The 18,531-nt window shown below is 45.7% G+C and overlaps 1 protein-coding gene across 1 annotated transcript in view; it reads left to right on the top strand.

Moving 5' to 3' along the window:
* NTSR1 (neurotensin receptor 1) overlaps window positions 1-10,603 on the top strand; it is a 60,637-nt gene extending 50,034 nt beyond the window's left edge. Inside the window, exons 3-4 of the mRNA XM_009273911.1 lie at window positions 7,760-7,850; window positions 10,216-10,603. Of these exons, the coding sequence (XP_009272186.1) occupies window positions 7,760-7,850; window positions 10,216-10,465 (341 nt within the window). The 3' untranslated portion in view covers window positions 10,466-10,603. The remainder of the gene's footprint in view (window positions 1-7,759; window positions 7,851-10,215) is intronic.
* The last annotated feature ends 7,928 nt before the right edge of the window (window positions 10,604-18,531 follow it).

The following is an 18,531-nucleotide window of genomic DNA, read 5'->3' as shown; positions in this document are numbered from 1 at the left end:
GCCTGGGAGCCAGCTCCTTAATTCATTAAGCATGTGATTTCTGACCGTAATTCCCTCTCCGCTGTCAGCGCTCACCAGGTGTGAGGATCCAAATTCAGAGAGTTCCAGGCGCTGGCAGCTTCCCAGCTCTTTTGTGAGGATAACAGGGCAACGTCTGCACCAGTGCTGCCACTAAGGACACCTCCCGCCAAGGGATTTCATACCCTCCTTCATCCATCCAATATTCCTTCCATTTCTCCGATTATAAACCACCTCCATTTTTTGTTATTATTCCTTGGCTATATTGCAGTGCTGGGAAGCTGAGTCTTTTGGGCACTGTGTGATGCTTCACGGGAGGGTGAATATTCTCTGATTGCATCGCCTGATACACCAATCATTTGGTAACATCCTAAATAAATCTTAAACACACACACATGCACACACACCCCCTTCAGAATAAGCAGCCTTTAGAGGTAAAACCTCACGTACACCGCCCAGACCGTTGCGTACTGTATCCAGACATAGAGGGGCAATATAAATCTTCCCCATCTCAGTCTCACATTTCCAAACAGCTGCTCAAAAATCAGGGCATATTTGAGCTTGTCTCAGGCTGAAAGCACTGTTTGGCCAAAATGTCTTCTCGAAAGGGGACAGTTTTGTGACATGCATTAATCGTCCCCCTCAGTACACCAGCCTGCAGTCCATTCTCCTCCGAGCAGCCCTCAACACCTCCCTGATTGCCTGTCAGATCGGTTCCCGCTGTGGATGGAAGGAAGGGGCTCTTGAACGGCGCAGCTGAGCTCTGATAACAACGTTGAGACAAACTGATGGGCATCAAGGAGAGGCTTTGCACGTCCCTGGGCGGACACTGGTTAAGCCTATGAAAACGTGATCAGTTCCAGGTAGCATTTGCTCCGTTACAGAAGCTGCTTAGTAAAAGCAATTATAAAGGACTTAAAGAGGTTTAACCAATTAAAAGAATATTCTTCAGACTCCCACAGCTGGCTGGGTGGTGCCTCAGTAAGATGCTTTTTAGGAGACCAAGTCAAACCATATTTTTTTACTGAATGTCTAAGAATTTTTAAATTATGATTTTGGGGTCTCTGCATTTCTTCAAGTAATACTAGACAAAGGCCAAGTATTAATGAAGTATCCATGCGGCCTGCATTTCATTAATTTGTGCATTAATAATTGCCCTTCTGAACAAATGTTTTGAAGGGTTCATTCATTTCTCCTCACCGATGTTCCAAATCTGAGCTATCTGTTTCAGGAGGAGAACATCACTATGAGATTCAGTGTAACCGTCCCGCAAACAGGAATAACAAATAGCAAATACTTTGCAGCCACAATACACAGAAGAGCACCAGTCTGAAAATCTGCTCCTTAAACAGCTGTATTTCATAATTCCTATATTCTAAGGATACAGAATATATCCAAGTGGAGTTCAGCAAAACCCCTGTGACGTTAAGCGTGAGCGGAAGCTGAGTTTAACAGGTGAAGTGTCACACTGGAATTTGAGAGGATAAATTAGCTATATAACAGTTGTATATATTTCCCAGAGATGTTTGTACGCGTAGGTTTACTTTACAGCCTGCCAAGTGACATAAAGAGAGCGGTATCGGAGCGCCCTATAAACACCCTCTGAGGAGCACAAGGGGACCATGGCTGCACCTCCCAGGACAGGGAGACTCTTTTTTCTCCTCTCCCAAGACGTGTCCCTTCGCTGGCGCGGCAGCTCAGGCTGGCGAGGGATTCAGGCTCTCGTGGCTGCACCTCTGAAGGCAACCCTAGGGCTGGTCAAGCCCAGCAAGCAGATTTTCCAGGTGTTAAACCCTGTCCATATGAGTGATTAAAAAGCTAACTAACTGATGCATTTTTAAACATAAAGTCTGGCCAGGGCCTTAGTCGCTGCAGAAGCATGCAGTAAATACAGCCCCAGGGTCCCCCTGGAGAGCAGAAACCGTTCTGGGAGGAACAAAGGACACGTGAAACTCAAACTGGAGGGGAGAGAAGAAAGGGGCTGCAGAGGATGCCAGTTCGGGTTATACCTGATCCTACCAAATCGAAAGAGCCTTGAACCTGGTGAGGAGAAGACAGAAGCCCTTATCTATCCTTCAAGGGGGAAATTTTCTTTCTTTCTTCTTCCTTCTCCTCCAAACACCCGGACACCCCTGGGGGGAATGGCACGAATGAAGTTTAAATGGAATCAAGCAACTTCTTCTTTAATTTCCAAAAAGATAATTACCTTAGAAGGAAACTGTGGAAGAGACCTCAGTTTGCACTGGGTCAGCAGTGACGTGCTGCTTGTTGGTGCCTGTTCTTGGGCTAGCTCTAACCTTCATTTTCTGCCTTGCTCCTTATGGAACAAACCGGTGCCAGTGGACGATTTAATCACCAGCGTGAGCAGGGGCAGGAATTCACATCCATTTTCAAATCTGTCAACTGAAGCTATTGAAAATCAGGACTGGAGAATATAGTCTGAGTAAAATACGTTGGTTTTGCATGCCAAAAGGTTTTTCTATTCACCCTGCTGTCTCACCACCATTAACGAAGAAGTATTTACGGGAGCATGGCTCCTTTCAAGCAAGATAGCATCTCCTACCCCATAATACAAAAAAGAGACAATCCTCCCCCAGTAGGAAAAAAAGAAGGAAAATGATACAGGAAGATAAACAGCAGATCTCTGGCTGCTGGGAATGGAAATTAAGGAGTCAAATCTAATGTTTACACTGCTCAGTAACATGTGCAAGAGCACAGGGGGATTGTATCCAGCAAATGCCGCATGTTTTCAGTGGTGTCTAAAGGAGCTGAGGGCTCCCCAGGCCCATCGCTATTCCCAGTTTCTCCTTCTTTGCTCTCCTGAGTACTGCTGGTGCATACTGGTGGTCCCCAATCTCCCCTGGTTGTTATCGACTTTTATGGAAATCCTTTCTTCTGCCGCCTTGTGACCCAAGTACCAGCATAAGCAGTTTTAATTTTACTAGGCTCATACCCACCCTTGCAGCTGCCGTAATCCCTGGTTTGGGGCCCACTGGTATAAATATTGCCTACGACCTCTCAGGCCGTGCATCATGTTCATATAAACAGCGCCTCAAGGTTTAACTAGGTAGTGCCAGCTACATCTACACTTGGCCCAGCTTTTACTATCTCTCATATCAAATGGCACAGTGACACTTGCTCCCCTTTGTGAGAGATTCTCTTGTAATGGCATCGACTAAACCCAGGAGCTTTGAATACACAAGGGCTGTTTCTCCAGAAATCAGCATTAATGCAAATCCCTGACATGAGCCCCATAACAGTGTCATATACGTTATTCTGTACCGGCTGGAGCGTGCATTCCTTGGGCAGCGTTGGAGACACACGGCTGCTGATGAGCTGAATTGCAGAAAAGGCTGAGAGATGTTGAGATGGGTCAGTACATACCCAAACAGCTCCTGCCTTTGCTCAAAAATTGCAACACGCTGCTCCCCAGCTGTATGTGTTTCAGCTCCCCTTGAAATGCAGAGAAAAAGAAGTAAATTGGCCAAAATAATCTGAACAAAACTATCAAGGAAGGATGGATCTGAGCTTCTCTGGAGGCCTTAGCAACAGTGGAGGTGGTTGAAAGAGGGAGCAGCTTCTCTTTTCTCCCTCTCCTGGAGAGAAAGGAGGACAGGATGGAGGGATACCCTCGCCGAGGGCCACCCCAGAGCCGCAGGGCTGTGACTCGGCATGATCCCGGAGGGGATGGAAGAGCTAAAGTGAGGAGGAAAACACCATCCAAGTGCTTTGCACTGCAGCAGATCCCTGGGGTCCCGCGTGAGCCAGCAGCAGCAGCACATTACCCATCGCCGTCCCGGTGCTCTGAGTCACGCCGAGCCTCAGATGGCCCCAGAAGAGGGACGGGGGGCTAAAAATCCCTCCCGTGACTCCCACACTCAGCCGAGCTGGCCAAGCTGGCCACCAAGCACCCACCAGGGACTTTTTACACGTGATGCATTGCTCCATGCTCACGCTAACCCAATGTGAGTTTTTCGAGACGTTGGCGCTGGAGAAGGGCTGTCTCCCAGCCTCAGCCACAGGATACACACAAGGTAAAATAAAATACTCAGTGCGATCTAATATAATTTAACTTCCAGGATTGCTTCCACATCTAGTTTAGGCTGATAATCAAGACTGGTACAGTTTAAATCTTCTTTTGCAGAATGAAAAAGATGTCACTCAAAATTTATGTTCCCCTCTGCAGGACTTCCTGCGCGATAAACAAACAAGGGCTCATCTCTCTGCTGCTTCTCCTTCCTTTCTCCCCTTCTTCCTTGGGATGCGGTTCAAACAGACAGAGAATAGAGCCATTATAAGACAAAATAGAAAGCCACAGGATGCAATAATTCAGGTTTTAATACACTTTTAAATTGGGAGTTTGATTTAGAAGGGAAATGAAGATGCAGCTCGGTGGAAGGATCATTCCCCAACATCCCCAGCACGCCAGGGTCAGCTTGCTCCAGTCTCCTCTCCGCTCCCCAGCCCTGGGCTCGCAGTTTGGCACCTCGTTTGCTCAAATGTGGGAAATAGCAGAAGTTCATGGAGCAGCCCTGCTCCTATTAAAACCACGTTGAATTAATTAGAAGTGAGGGATGGGTCTGGTTTATTTTTAGTTCAAAAAATAGAGGCAGGAAATCTCCAACCTCACAAACGCCATTCTGGACAGTCACCCCTACCACACGTTGGGTCAAATCCTTCCCCAGGCAGTGCTCAGCTCCACCAGGCTGACCTTCTCCAACTTACTCCACCAAAGAAACCCCTGTGTGAAGCTTCAAGGTGATGGAGACCAAGGTCCTAGGAGCCAGTAACAACAATAAAAAATCATTTTGGCAGCCACTTTGCCCATTATTTGTTTTACAACTCATCTGTTTTGATAAGCATGTGCCCGGGGAGGCACAAGACAGCAGCAAAAGGCACCAGGTATCAGGCAGAAAAGGGCACTTGCATGCTGTCTTAGATGAAAGTTAACACGTTCCCGCAGTTCAAATTCATCCCTGGGGACAGGGCCCAACAGCGCAGGATTGCCACCCTAAATCTGCTTGATCCCTTGTATGATAAAATTGAAACATACGGATTAAGGATGACAAATACAGGTCAGGGTCTCCCAGTCTGCGCGGCAGAGGCTGGCGGCACAGAACCACGCAGTGTGCTACCCAGCTGGGATTTCAAAATCAGACCATAAGAGTCTCAAATGCACTTAGCTATGTGTTTAATAAAGTTTTAATTGCAGAGTGATTTATATTCTGTGATATTACAGAATTACCACGGATTACTTAATTGACTGTTCACTTGCTGAGGTTAAGCAGGTATTTCTCTCAATATGTGTTTTTGCTCCTATAGATCCCTGCCTCCATATTATTTGGCACAGCATTGTCTGAGCAACGGAAGCAGAGATCCTTTACCAGGAGAAAACCACTTTCATTTCACGTGTTGGTAAATTTAACAGGCAGATGTGTAAGACTCTTCAAATTGGCTGTAGAAAGAACCCAGATCCTGCCGTTCTTAAAGAGCTGCGTGCAGGGGTAAGCAGCTGGGAAGTGCCAGTGCATGGAGGTTTCTGCAAAAATTGTGATGTGTACAAATGAACTTGTGTTGGGAGCCATTTGGGAAGCTGCTTTCACAGCCTGAAAATCCAGCTAATCCTGTACAGGCACTGGGAAAGCGGATGGACTGGAGCTGTGATGTTGGCTCATTCCCGTCGGCCCGAGGCTGATGGATGCAGGGAGAGAGGCTGGAGAGTATCGCTTCTCCTGCGGCCCCTGGGAGGGATCTCCTGGGAAGTCATGGGTGGACTGCTCCATGCAGGGCAAACCAAAGGTCCATCCGACAGAGGAGTTAATTTCTGGAGGCGGCCAAAAGCAGGTGCCCAGAAATGTGACAGAGCAAGGCGGGCACCCCGCGCTCCCTCCGAGCTTCCTGGTGGATCTCCCCACTTCTCCTGTGCCACATGTCATTTCTGGGCTGTCCCCTGCAAAGTCCCAGCAAAGCTCCTCAGGGCAGGATCAGACGCAGGTCAAATTCATTCACTTGATGGCATCTGAAGAGCTGCAGGCCATCTAACGATGAACTACATCTGCAATCACAGTGGCCATATAGCAGCCAAAAATATTCAGATTGAAATAATGAATTCACTTGGATAAGAGAATAAAAACAGGCCCTCTAGCCTTCTTTCCAAAACATGTCCCTTCAGCTGCCTAAAACTTTATTGAATAAATGGCTTTTGCAGCATTCCTGGAAGATGCTTTCATACATCATGCAGGCTGATGCTAAAAGAATATAACCGTCTCCATCGTTAGTTATGTGTTTAATAAAAGAGATAGCACATGGAGTTGAAGTAAGGCTGTGAGGACGGAGCTGGACACCAGGAATTATTTAATTTCTGTACAAATTAGGCGGTGACTCTGCTAGTGATGACACCCACAAAAATAGGGCACAGACACTTCCCTCCCCACTGTGTTACTGAAGCCTCCCCTGTGCCTCTTGGCTGAGTAACGGTGATGGGGAGAACCACAGCCAGACTTGCTCCTCCTGGACCGCATTTTTCAAGGGAAACACGTCTTCTGCATATCTCCTCTATGAGCTATGGCATAGTCCCTGTGGGATTACAGCATCTGGGTTTGGAACATATCCACTTAAATATTTTCAATCCCAAGGCAGAAGGAAAAGCCGCCTTTGCCTCCACGTGCCAAATCCGCATTGCACTGGTGGTGCGTAGCTCTGTAAGAAAGCTTTGCTGCTTCCTAGCCCTTTACAGGTCACAAAAAGGACAAGAGTGATGCGGCCCTTATTCTCTGTAGAGCAAATTTGGGATAAAAAATTAACATAATTATTTTATTTAGCCTTGATTTTCTTCTTGTCTTTTATTGTGTTATGTTTTAACTGAGGTTTCTTTATTTCCTGCTAGGATTCTGCCAGAATCCTGTCATTTCATACAGAGGTTGAAATGCATATTACAAAAGGAAACAAATCTTTCCCTTGATTGCCCGATATATCTACTTTTTAATCTAGATTGACAAACGCACTCCACCAACAGCACTTTTAACCTTCAGAGTTGTTGCATTTTATTTTCTATTGTTTGATGTCCCTCGGCAGAAATCTGGAAAGGAAAAAAACATACCGTCTTTCTCTGCTTACCCTTTAATTAATCATTTTTATTACGGCAATGTCCAGACCCAAACGTCTTGTAATCACTGTCTCAGGTATTGCCCGAATGTAGAACAAAAGGACGAGCCCTGCCACCAGAAAGCAGCTCCTGAGGCTGTTTAATGATCCCCAGCACCGTGGGGACGGCGGCCGGTGGCTCCGCGTAACAAACTAATGGGATTATAGTGTCCCTGGCTCCCTGTCTACCTGGATGAAAAACATACACTAACTGTCCCTGCGAGTACTTTGGACAAAATACCCAGTGCCACAAGGTGAATGAAACACAAGGACAGATGCAAAGACAGTTTCGTTTAAGCCAGTGTCTGAACGAGGCATCAGCAGTCCTTTATCTGTATCGTACCTTCTTTTGTTCCTAATGTCACTGCCCCCGTGCTTACTGCTGTTTTCTATTATTTCTGTTATGCTTGTTTTTACAGACATTTGCAGGCTGGTTGTCCCTCAGGGTTATTAATTCTTTGCACAATGGCAACAGAAGAACAAAGTGGGGCTTTAGGAAAACAGTTTACAGCGATAAACACCACACAGACAGGTCCCTTTTTCACCCTTGGTGAAGAATTGTTCATGAAAAATAACGGGCTTTTTTCATACCTTGCAGGTGCTGTGGTGATTGCCTTCGTGGTCTGTTGGCTCCCTTATCACATACGGCGTCTCATGTTTTGCTACGTCCCCTCCAGTCACTGGACAGAGTGAGTCACGGCTCGGGGGACGAGCTCCCCCCACGCCAGGACGGGGTACGGGGGCAGGCTGGAGCTGGGGCTGCCGGGGCACCGGCAGACTTGGGGATGGAGGTGGGGATCTGGGAGCACAGGCGTTCTCCATGCAAGGTGGTAAAGCTTCAACCTCCTAATTGTTGGTTTGTTTTTTTCTTTTGGATTTCCTACCATGATTGCCAGCCAAATTAAGAGTCCTAGTTGTATCATCAAAATCCCCCAGGTATGGGTGAAGGAAGCATTAGCTTGAACCAAAATGCACCATCAGCCTCTCCTTCTTCTGTGGCTGCGACCACAGACTTGCCCCCGTTAACAACGGCGATGGATATTCACCTCTGATAGTCCTCGATGCAATGACACTTGGACAGGGGGGGTTTATACATCCGAAGTGGATTGCTGTCTCCATGGCAGAGATATCAATCACCGGCCCTAAGATGGAGCAGCTCCTGTCAACACACAATTTAGCTCCACGACGCCACATTTCCGTAGCGATAGGAGAGATTACACAGGTGGGGAAATAACTGCGCTGCTTACTGAGCCTGGGGCAGGTTATTTACTGGGTTTTGCAAGGAGTGGATCAAAATTCAATACTAGTAGTCGCCACTGATTAGAAAATGTCCCAATTCTCAGAGAATTTAGGGATAATCGCACACCTATGCTGAATGCACATGTGCTGTTCACAGATGTGCAAGGGCACACAAGCAGCTCCCTGCAGCCTTTCTCCGCGTCAGGCCAGGTTCCTCAGCAAAGCAGCCACAGAACTGATTATTCATTTTAAATATGCAAGTAAGCGTGTATGCTGTCTGGGGATATACACCCAGGTAGCCTGAGACGCCACGAGATGCGCTCAGTGAAAAGTGTGTCTTTTCTTCCATGGCGTTACGTCCCTCTTCTCTCTGGGTCTGTTTCCTGCAATGAACAGGAAAAGAAAAAGAAAATCTGCAATACCAAAAAGCAGAGCAACTCTGAGACATTAAAATTTCATAAACTCCAAGCACAAAAAATAGTAATTTACGATATAGCACTCTACTGAATGGAATTGTACATCCATCCGTAGTAAAAACCCAAACCTATCTTCAATCATGAAAACAGAGCTCTAGGCACACACACTGGGACAAACTATTGTTTCTTGTCTGCTTTCCTATATGAAAAGCACTTAAAGCAGCAATCAATTATGTAACGACTGCATTTGCTTTGAGCAAGAGGGGTAGAGAAGTCTGTCTGCAGTTAGTGTGAATTTATGCATTGTGGTTGCATTCACATATTTTTTTTTCTTCTTTTGAAAGCCATGAGCGGTTTTAGGGAAACGTTGAATTTATAGGCATATTATGAATGGTGAGCTGTCAGTATGGCAGCTAATCAAGAGCTTGCAGCAGCTTGACATGTTCATTTATAAATGCATGTGCCTGCCCCTGAAGAAAAGAAATTTTTGCTATATTAATTCTTCACAACTGCATAGAGAAACTCTGCTTGTAAGAGCTGGATGGGCCATGCGGTACTTGGCAGTGCTGAGGGGGTGTGGAGGGATTAGTGATGTACTCCAGCACGCGTCTATTTATCTTTTGTTAGACAGTGCTCAGACTAACAAAAAGGTCTGCAATTTCCACTGAGATAAATGATCCTGGGGAACATCTTCCTGAAAAACAGACCCACGTTGTTTATAAATGCTTCACCAGCTCAGAGCTGTTGATCTCAGTTGTCCCAAGGAAAGATCTTTCCAAAAGAAAAAAAAATAACTAAGCATTTTCAACCAATTCTAGTTGAAAACATTATATTGTGACGGTCAGGATATGTTTCAAAAGCATGCTGTCATCAACTTTCCCCCAGAATAGAGAATGCTATCCCAGATTACCGACAAATCCCAACCCAGGGACCCACTGAATGAGCTGATGCAGCTCTCACTGCTGGGGGAAGGAGAGACCTGCATCTGTTACTGGATCTTGGCTCTTCCGCAGGCTCTGTAGACCAGAACTGCAGCCAGAAAAGTCAAGCTAATGTATATGCATGACACAGAAACAAATTTCCATCTGACTTCTCAGTTTCCAGAACGCTATTTTCGAAGACAAAATGAACACACAAGGTAAATATCACGTCCGGACCCAGGGCATAAATAAGTTTCTAACTGCTAGTGTTTGGGGTAAGACCTTTGTAGAGGCATTTGACCTACGTTTGGCCAGTCCCAGTTGAAAACATAGATGTTTTCCTGGTGGCTCATGCACCATTGGTAAGCTCACGTCCCCAATGAAGAAAGATTAGCTCGTGTTTTTCTCACCTTGTGACTTTGAATTATTTCAGTTCTTCACACTCTATTTAGATTTTTATCTTTCATCTGTCCGTGCAGTTTCCTGTTCAACTTCTACCACTACTTCTACATGCTGACAAACGTCCTCTTCTACGTCAGTTCGGCAATCAACCCCATCCTCTACAACCTGGTGTCTGCAAACTTCCGACAGATCTTCCTCTCTACACTCACACTCCTGTGCCTGCCATGGAGGAAGAAGAAGAAACGACTGGCCTTCACCAGGAAATCCAACAGCATCTCCAGCAACCACACGTTTTCCAGCCAGGTCACAAGGGAAACTACATACTGAAGCCAAAGGACGAAGGGAAATGCATTTCATCGTGGGGTCAAAACTTGTGAGGGGCCTCTGTGGCTTTCATGCATGGTCTCCAAATTCACGTAACACAAGTGTGTTTAGCAAAGTCATTTTTGTTGGAAAAATAGGCTTTGTGCTGCCAGTAACTTTGAGGTTATTTTAAAGCATTGGCCTTGCCTCTTGTGAGTAACGTCTACACGTTTTGTAACTTCAGTCTGGCATAAATCCAGGTGCGGTGTTAACTGGGAAGCCAAAATATGTTAAACTTAGGCAAAACCATACTGCATTTCACCCTTTTCTCAGTGCAGAGATGCCATGTTCACATCTAAGGGTTTGAGATCATGTCTCTTGGTGGCACCGAGCAGAGAGTCTGATGAGGAGAACGCAGTTTTGAACAGAAAGGGATGTTTTTGGAGAATGGACGTGCTTATCTAGGGGATGTTCAATGAACAAGGAGTGAAAACTCAGGGAGGCAGGTGGTTATCTTAAAAATATATCTAAATTGTGATTAATATGACCTAGGTGCTTGAGAGAGCCGCTCTGGCTCCTTGAAATTAAATAACAACAGATGATGCCTTACCTAGATTGGGGTGCGTGTGGTCTGGGGAAATGGGGGTCATCTTTTATTTTAGGGCATATATAGTGCCTGGCACAGTGAACCCCCTCCCTCGCTGGTGTTGGTACTGCAACACCAATAAATAACAAAGTCTCTGGCAAAGTCAAGAATGCAGAAACTGTGCCCAGCTGGAGTGCTGAAAATGAACAGAAATGGAAAATCTTACTGTTGCCACACAGCCAAATCCTATTTTTTAGCAGGGAGAACAGTTAGCTGGCCTGCATTAAGAGGTGAGAAAACCCCAGGCTCGTGAGGGCTCGAGGCTGCTGAGATAAGAGCAACGCGACCCAATTCTGTGGGACCTTCAGGTTTTTCCCATTCTTATTCCAGTTTTACTTGTTTCCTCACCATTTTCACAAGGCTGACGTCTCATAGGTTATATCAGTTGTAGGTAGCAGGGCCTCTTGTTCTACCTTTTCTTTTATTTCTTTTTGCTACCACACCTGTTGGCACGCTGATCTGCACACACAAATCTTCAGACAGTGCAAATGAAGACCACAAGAAGGTCTACACTGGGGAGCCTTAGCTCTAAAATGACTTTCTTTTAACAAGGCAGAGGAACAGAAACAAGACCTGAAAATGCTCTTTATACTCTATAGGTAGCGTGAGCTTTTCTCTCATATGGTTCCGCCTCTAACAGCCTGCTATGTGATGCAGCAAATTGCTCCAGAGCCTTTAGCACCAGAAGTCACAGGCCTCTGGGACAAGCTAAAGGGCTTTCCCCGCTGTCACATCACCAGATGGTGACCTGCGTGAACCTGGAACCAACCAATCATCCTGTGCAACCTCTGCTGTGATTTTGCTAGTGGTGACCTTGCGTCCCCTTTCACACCACGCTTCATTAGGAGAGCAGGGCTTGCCTCTTTATGATGACAAACTAGAAGAGTCACTGGGCTGAATTCAGCTTTCTGGGCTTTGCTCATACCCTGTCACTCTTCAACTAACGAGCACCCTTGGTATGTAACAGAAGTCTCAATACTGGAGATGTGGATCTGACCCCAGTGAACAGTCACACAATGATGGAGACCAGTTACTGATCCACTGGGTACCGGTGACTTCTCCTGCTACAGAGGTGGTATCTCGTGGGTTAGGCCCTATTGGGCTCAGGGCATAGAGAAAACACTGGTGGGGCATTTGCTGTGAGTTGTGAGTGATGGCTATCTACTTCCAAGGCATTTATAACCTGGCAGTTGTACAGAGCTAGCTACCATGGTAGACCTGGCTACCATCAGCCATGACCTCCAACCACACCTACCAGGGATGGGAGATTATTTTAATGCCTAGTACAGAACCACTCCAAAAGAAAGGGCTCAAAATGGAAATCAGTGGGGCTTTAGTTTCTTCTGATTCAGCCAAACTGCAAGCTCTGTCCTGTCATGCCTTCTTTTAATTTCTTGCCCTGGTTGTACCAAACAAAGGGCAGAGATTATATTTGACAAAGCACTTTCGTTGATCAGGCACAGCTGACTCCTCTTTGGCAAGAAAAACAGGCAATGGCACACACACAAAAAAAAAGGGCAAAAAGGAGACTGGTCTCTTTGGAAGGAAATCTGTGAGGAACCAGCAAATGTTATCTGTGTGTGTGTGTTAGAAATGGCTTGGGCAAGGTGGAAGAAGAAGCTCCAGAAGACCTGTACATACTGCCTTGTGGGAAAGTCCAGGTACGATGAGCAGAGGAAGAGGAGTTTTAATGTCACACACTTAACATTGGCCTTCCAGGCAAGACACTTTAAATGTTTCTGGAAAGGACCTAAATTTTTTAACTTCACTTCTAAATAGAGTCAACAGCTGGGAGGTGGTTTCTGAAACCTCCCACGGAAGCTGTAACTGTGTGTTGCTTTGACTTTCATTAGGATTTAACATCCTGCGTGTCTCAGTTGCTTTTGAATTCTTAAACATTATTAATATACCTGTTCAACACCAACCTGCTGAAACGCGCTTGATTATCTTAGAAAACACTGTACAAAAATTGTTGTTTCACATAAGATGCTTGGCTTAGATTTTCATTACTGAGATACACTGGCAGCTTACAGAGTATTTGATTTATTACAGATATTACAGAATATTTGATCACAGCTCAGAGAAACTGGGAGGTTTATTTTTGGTTTGACATGAAAATGGGAATAAGCTGGAGGAAAAATGAACTTGGCATAAACTCTTTCCGCAATGTTTGTTGGGCCACTCGAGTCCTGAAGAGCTGACTGTTGGGGGGATTTATCCAAGCGGTTTGCTGGCTTCTACAGCTCCGTTCCTGCAGTTTAACACGGGAGCAGACCCGAGTCTATGGCCTTAATCCGAGATTGCAGCTCAAAGCCACACTGGCCAAATCTGACTACCTTGAGCTGAGAGGTGTAAATTACAGCTGATTTCATCCTCTCTCCCCTCCTCACCTAGTTTTGCTATATTCAACCTAGAGATTTAGTTCCCTTGAGCTCAAAGAAGTGAGGACAACTCACTGCAAGACCCCACGGTTTTGTAAAGGAAAGCATGATACCATAGAGAAGAAAAAGGTACAAACTGCCCAGTATATACCAGAAAAATGGTTCTTTCCATGCCTTTTAACAACGGTTGAACTACTAACCCAACAAGGTTTAGCTTTAAACCTAATCAAAGTGGCTTTTGCCATTAGACAAAATGCGTACTCCCATCCTTTGTATTCCTGTCTTGTTCTGAACTCTCTGCTGGGACAGAGAGGTGAGCGTTGGTGCAGCATGCTGTTAATCTATGCAAATTTCCTATAAGTGTTTTGAACTGTTTTGACTAAAAAAAAAATCTGTTGAGCCCACAGATGTGAAGTGCTGCCAGATGGATTCTGAGAAATTCCCATCTGAAGAGAGTCTATCAAGTGACCTCTTCAAATATTATTTTGAGGTTTCGTTTCTCTTCACAGTGTTCTTGTCAGGGCTGTCCATTTGGCAGCATGTGAAATCAGATTTCCAAAGTCATTACGCTATTTGGAAATTTCCCCCAGACAGGACTTTCTCACCAAAGGCCCAGTACACATCAGCGTTTGAACGCTTTGGTGAGCTTGTCTTTTTTGTAAAGTGCATGAGACCTCACTTCAGCGACTGCGCCCGTAAAGGAGAAAACGAAATGGAAAAGTTGGTGAGGAGGGTTAGCAGGACACGTGCTGTAAACATGACGATAGCAGGACCTTTGCATTTAGAGCATCAGATGTTCAGTGAAATAAAAAACAAGGTGTGCTGTTGCTGCAGACAGCTCGCGCTGCGGGTTTGAACCCATCATCTGTGCGGCTGCCATCGCTACCTGCCCTCGGGGAGGGACACACGTCCGCACGGCACGAGAGCGCTGGAGCTCTCCTGTGCAAGGCCTTGAGTGCTGGTCTGATATCCTCCTGGTCGTGTTGTTTGGTAGCTGTATCTGCTAGAGCTCTGTCTGGTTCTTAACATTACAGCTCAACAAGTTCTTCTGTTCCCAGTCTCCATTCGTTTAGTACGAAGACAGAAATCGCTAATCCAAAATTTCACGATGCCGTGTCCTGGCTTTGTGATCAGGAGTCCTTCCCCAGCCGTGCCACCTGATAGTCCTGCACAGATTGTATTTATGGCAAATATTTTTTAAAGTGCACCTTTTTTTTTCTGAAATACAAAATGTTGATGTGCTTTATTTTCTGTGGCCTGTTGCGCAATGGGAAAAAAAATGAATGTTAAAAGCGTGTCAGCGTCTCCTTTGTAATATTTTCTGTGACAAAGGGAAGGAAGAGGCTGTGAAATCCTTTTGTGTAGCAATGGGAAACACTCTTTCAATGTAACATGCTCTTATTGATACTGTATTTACTGATCAAACTGTAATGAAATGGTTACTTCCTGATATAGCCTTTGTACTGTATGGTATTTTATTTTATTTTATTTTGTCATTTATCGATCCTAAGAAATAAATATCCAAATTTAAGGCTTGGGCTAGTTATGCTTGAAATGGCAGCTGTGCCTTTATCACGCAGCCTGCTTACCAGCACAGGCTATCCGGCTGTGGTCTAAACCGGTGAAATCCCATCGACCTTGAACTGGCCCAAGGGCGCCCGCGTGCTCCTCTCCCACAGCCTGCAAGCACTGGCTATTCGGCACAACGCAGCATCCGAACGCCAGCTGCTGCTCGTGTCTGCCAGTCGGCAAACAAATGGGGGGAAAGTCTGGCTAGGTCTGAGGGAGACTCCCATCAGTGAAGCTTGCCCTGAGAAATCCCTCCTGAGATCTGGCAGAACCGAAGAGGGTCCGTGCTGGTTTACAGTCCCGCTGGGCTGTTAGGAGCAGCGATGGTGAGCATCCAGCTGCCTTCGGTTGAACCCCTGGGCTTTGAGCGTGTGGCACCCACAAGCCTGAAGTATGTGAGTGGAGATCTTCTGGGCTTCAAGAAAGACCCGTGCCGCACAGAGGGCAGCTGCTGGGCTGAGATCCAGGTGGCACTACAGGAGTCTGCCTGTTTTCTGAACTCCTGTCTTGCTTGTCTTGCCTGCTTGCTTTCCCCTGTTGTAGGGCGAACATTAAAGACGTATCTCGGCCACTATTTCTGCAGCAGCTCTGCCCAGAAAACTGAGCAGATCAGGGCTTTATTGCACTAGGAGCTGTAGGTACACAGCGAAGGAGGCAGCCCTCATCCCAAAGAATTTGTTGCTGAAAAAACAAAGGAGGTTTACTGGGCCTTAACAGTGAGATTTCCCTTCCTACCTTCCCCTCTTTTGCATGAACCACTTCCTCCCTGGCAGCCATTTTTCTAACACAGATGCAATTTTGTGGGAACAGAACACTTGGGTATCGCCCAATTTATTAAAGTGTCCTTACACTTAATGACCAAAAATCAGTCGCCTCCATTCTCCCTGCAGCTCCCGGTTAACGTTCTGTTGTGAAACAGCTCAGCTGAGCACCAGGAAAACCCACAAAACCTTCATAGTTTTTAGCCATTCAACCCTATTGTTTTGATTTCTGGTAGAGGGAGAGGTTGCTTGGAAAGCAGCAACAAAATAAAATTTAAATATTTGGGATGATTCTTGCCTGAAATTCATCTAAACAGCTCAGCTGAGCACCAGGAAAACCCACAAAACCTTCATAGTTTTTAGCCATTCAACCCTATTGTTTTGATTTCTGGTAGAGGGAGAGGTTGCTTGGAAAGCAGCAACAAAATAAAATTTAAATATTTGGGATGATTCTTGCCTGGAAAATTCATCTTCTAAAACCTAGCAAACACCCCCCGCCTCTCCGAAAGCATTTTGGTGCTGCTTCCAGATGAGAAGAGCCTCTATTGTCCCTACACCATCAATTATTAAAGAATCAAATAATTTATTTTATGGATCTTTTTATTTGGCATTCAGCCCTGCTCTGTTAAAAGGTGTATTTTCAGTCCGCTGCCTAAGGAGCTGCAGTTAGTGTCTTCAGCAGTGAAAATCCACAACACGCGGCGATGCCCTTGTTTTCTAGCTGCAGGAGATTTTTGTGCAGGGCACAATGCTCTCAGTGGAGCCTCCATTGCTTATGCAGAAATCCAGACCACGTTCAGGCTGGAGTGAGAAATGTTGCCCTCTGCTCGTGACTTCTCTAGCTCAGGGCTGACTCCTTGAAAAAGCAGAACTCCAGGGAACCAGAGCCCCTCGCTCCACCCGTGCAAACCTCCCACCTGATGTCACGCAACGGGGCATCACATCACGCCCCACCAATGCAAAGGAAAACAAAAGGCTGTGGAGAGTCAATGAATTTCTTTTTTCCTTTGCTTGAGGCAAGGGCTGTGCCTCAAGAAATGAGGAATGCTTTCTATTTGGCCCGTATTTCTCATTTCAATTATAAAAGTCATTTCCATAGTTCACAAGAGGAAAATTTCAGGTGCCTTTTGAAACAAAAGTTACATTTTAGTAAATGACTTCATAAAGTTTAATAAACATCCATCCAGAAGTTAATTTATTTAAAATGTCTTTAAATCCTCCTCTGCCTTATTGAATTTGTTTGAACTGTAGATCAGGTTGGAGTAAATTCATGAGGGTATTTAAGCAAGAAGGCAGCGCATCCTGGTTGTTATTACAGGTCTCTTGTGGGCTGTGAAGTATGAAGCAGAGTGTGAAGCGACTTTGGGCACTCAAGTGCAAAACTCCTCCAGAAGTACACGAGCGCAGACGTGGCCCCGCGTGCTGCGGGGTGCCCGAACCAAAGTGCTGGGGTTGTTTCCCCGGGGAAAAACCACGCGGGGCGAGCGCACAGCAGCCAGCCCAGCCTCCGCCAGCTGCCAGCCCAGCCCTGGGCTCACTCAGCCAAATGCCGGGGGAAAGGACGGTGATGGAAAGTTTAGGACAGGTCAACTGAGCCCACCAGCGACCGTAGCTACTAAAGAGAGAGAAAACACAATTGTTTCATTCTTGAAGACAGATTTACTGAAAGCAAAATAAGCGGGAGGAGTCAAAAAAACTTAAATGAAACTTAAACATCTCAGAGATGGCCAGAATATCCTCATAGGTGTGGATACAACAGCCACACACTTACCCGTGCATACACTCGCTATAAATTTGTCTTTCCAGTGGGGACCTCTTCCTCTTGCTTGAAAGCACTGGCGGGCTTGGCTGGTTTGTATCACCAGTGACAAGACATTTAATTATACTTGGCTGTTTCTCTATGAAATCCTGAAGAAATGGGAAGCAATATCCTTCACCCTTTTAATGCAAAAATGTAAAACCGTCTTGTAAAGCAGGAACAGTCCACTCCGCTTTCACGCTGCTGCTGCTCCACTGTGCGCTGCTGAGATGTCTCAGCTTTGTTGTAAACTGAAGTTACATAAAGGAACGATTATGAACACAGCCTGGAAGATCTGCTTCAAGATCTGCAAAGGTACAGAAAGAATAAAGGACTCCTCTCTCGTGTGTAACATTAGTATCTTGGATGGACCATTTCATCCTCCCTCATCTTGATGAAACGCAGCACGAAGATGAAAGGACAGGCACACCATATTTTGCCATTGCATTAGCTTCAGTCGCATTAAGGGCTGAACCAGTTAGACTGGAATTTCTTTGTTCCTTTCTTCTGCTTCTCCTTTTTGCTGTCTTTGGAAGCTGCTCAGTAGAAAGGGTATGTCCAACACTTCTGCAATGATGCAGCTTTCAGCCTCAGGCACCGCTAAAACACATCATAATTAATCAGGAAGTCTGATTGCTCTGTATCTCATCACTACTCTTTAAATATGTAATCTCCAATGAAAATATTCATATTCACATACCATTTTTTCTTTATAAATGTCTCAGGGCTGAGCAGGTATCAACACTAGGTCACACAGGTCTGTGTTCGTCTCCCTGCCGCAGACAGACACGCAAGGGAAGAGTCCCAGGGCCAGGGCTACAAGGGAGGTTTGTAAAACTCATGTTTTTCCAGAAATGCGTGAAGGGAAAGCTGCTGCACGGCCACGCTGGCATTAATGTAGTAGGTACACTGAATAACTGGAGTGTGGGTTGCAC

This window comes from Aptenodytes forsteri, unplaced genomic scaffold (assembly GCF_000699145.1).
Source record: "Aptenodytes forsteri isolate BGI_AS27 unplaced genomic scaffold, ASM69914v1 Scaffold47, whole genome shotgun sequence".
NCBI lineage: Eukaryota > Metazoa > Chordata > Aves > Sphenisciformes > Spheniscidae > Aptenodytes > Aptenodytes forsteri.
Note: the sequence above shows the minus strand (reverse complement) of the source record. Positions and strands in the feature narration are given on the sequence as shown.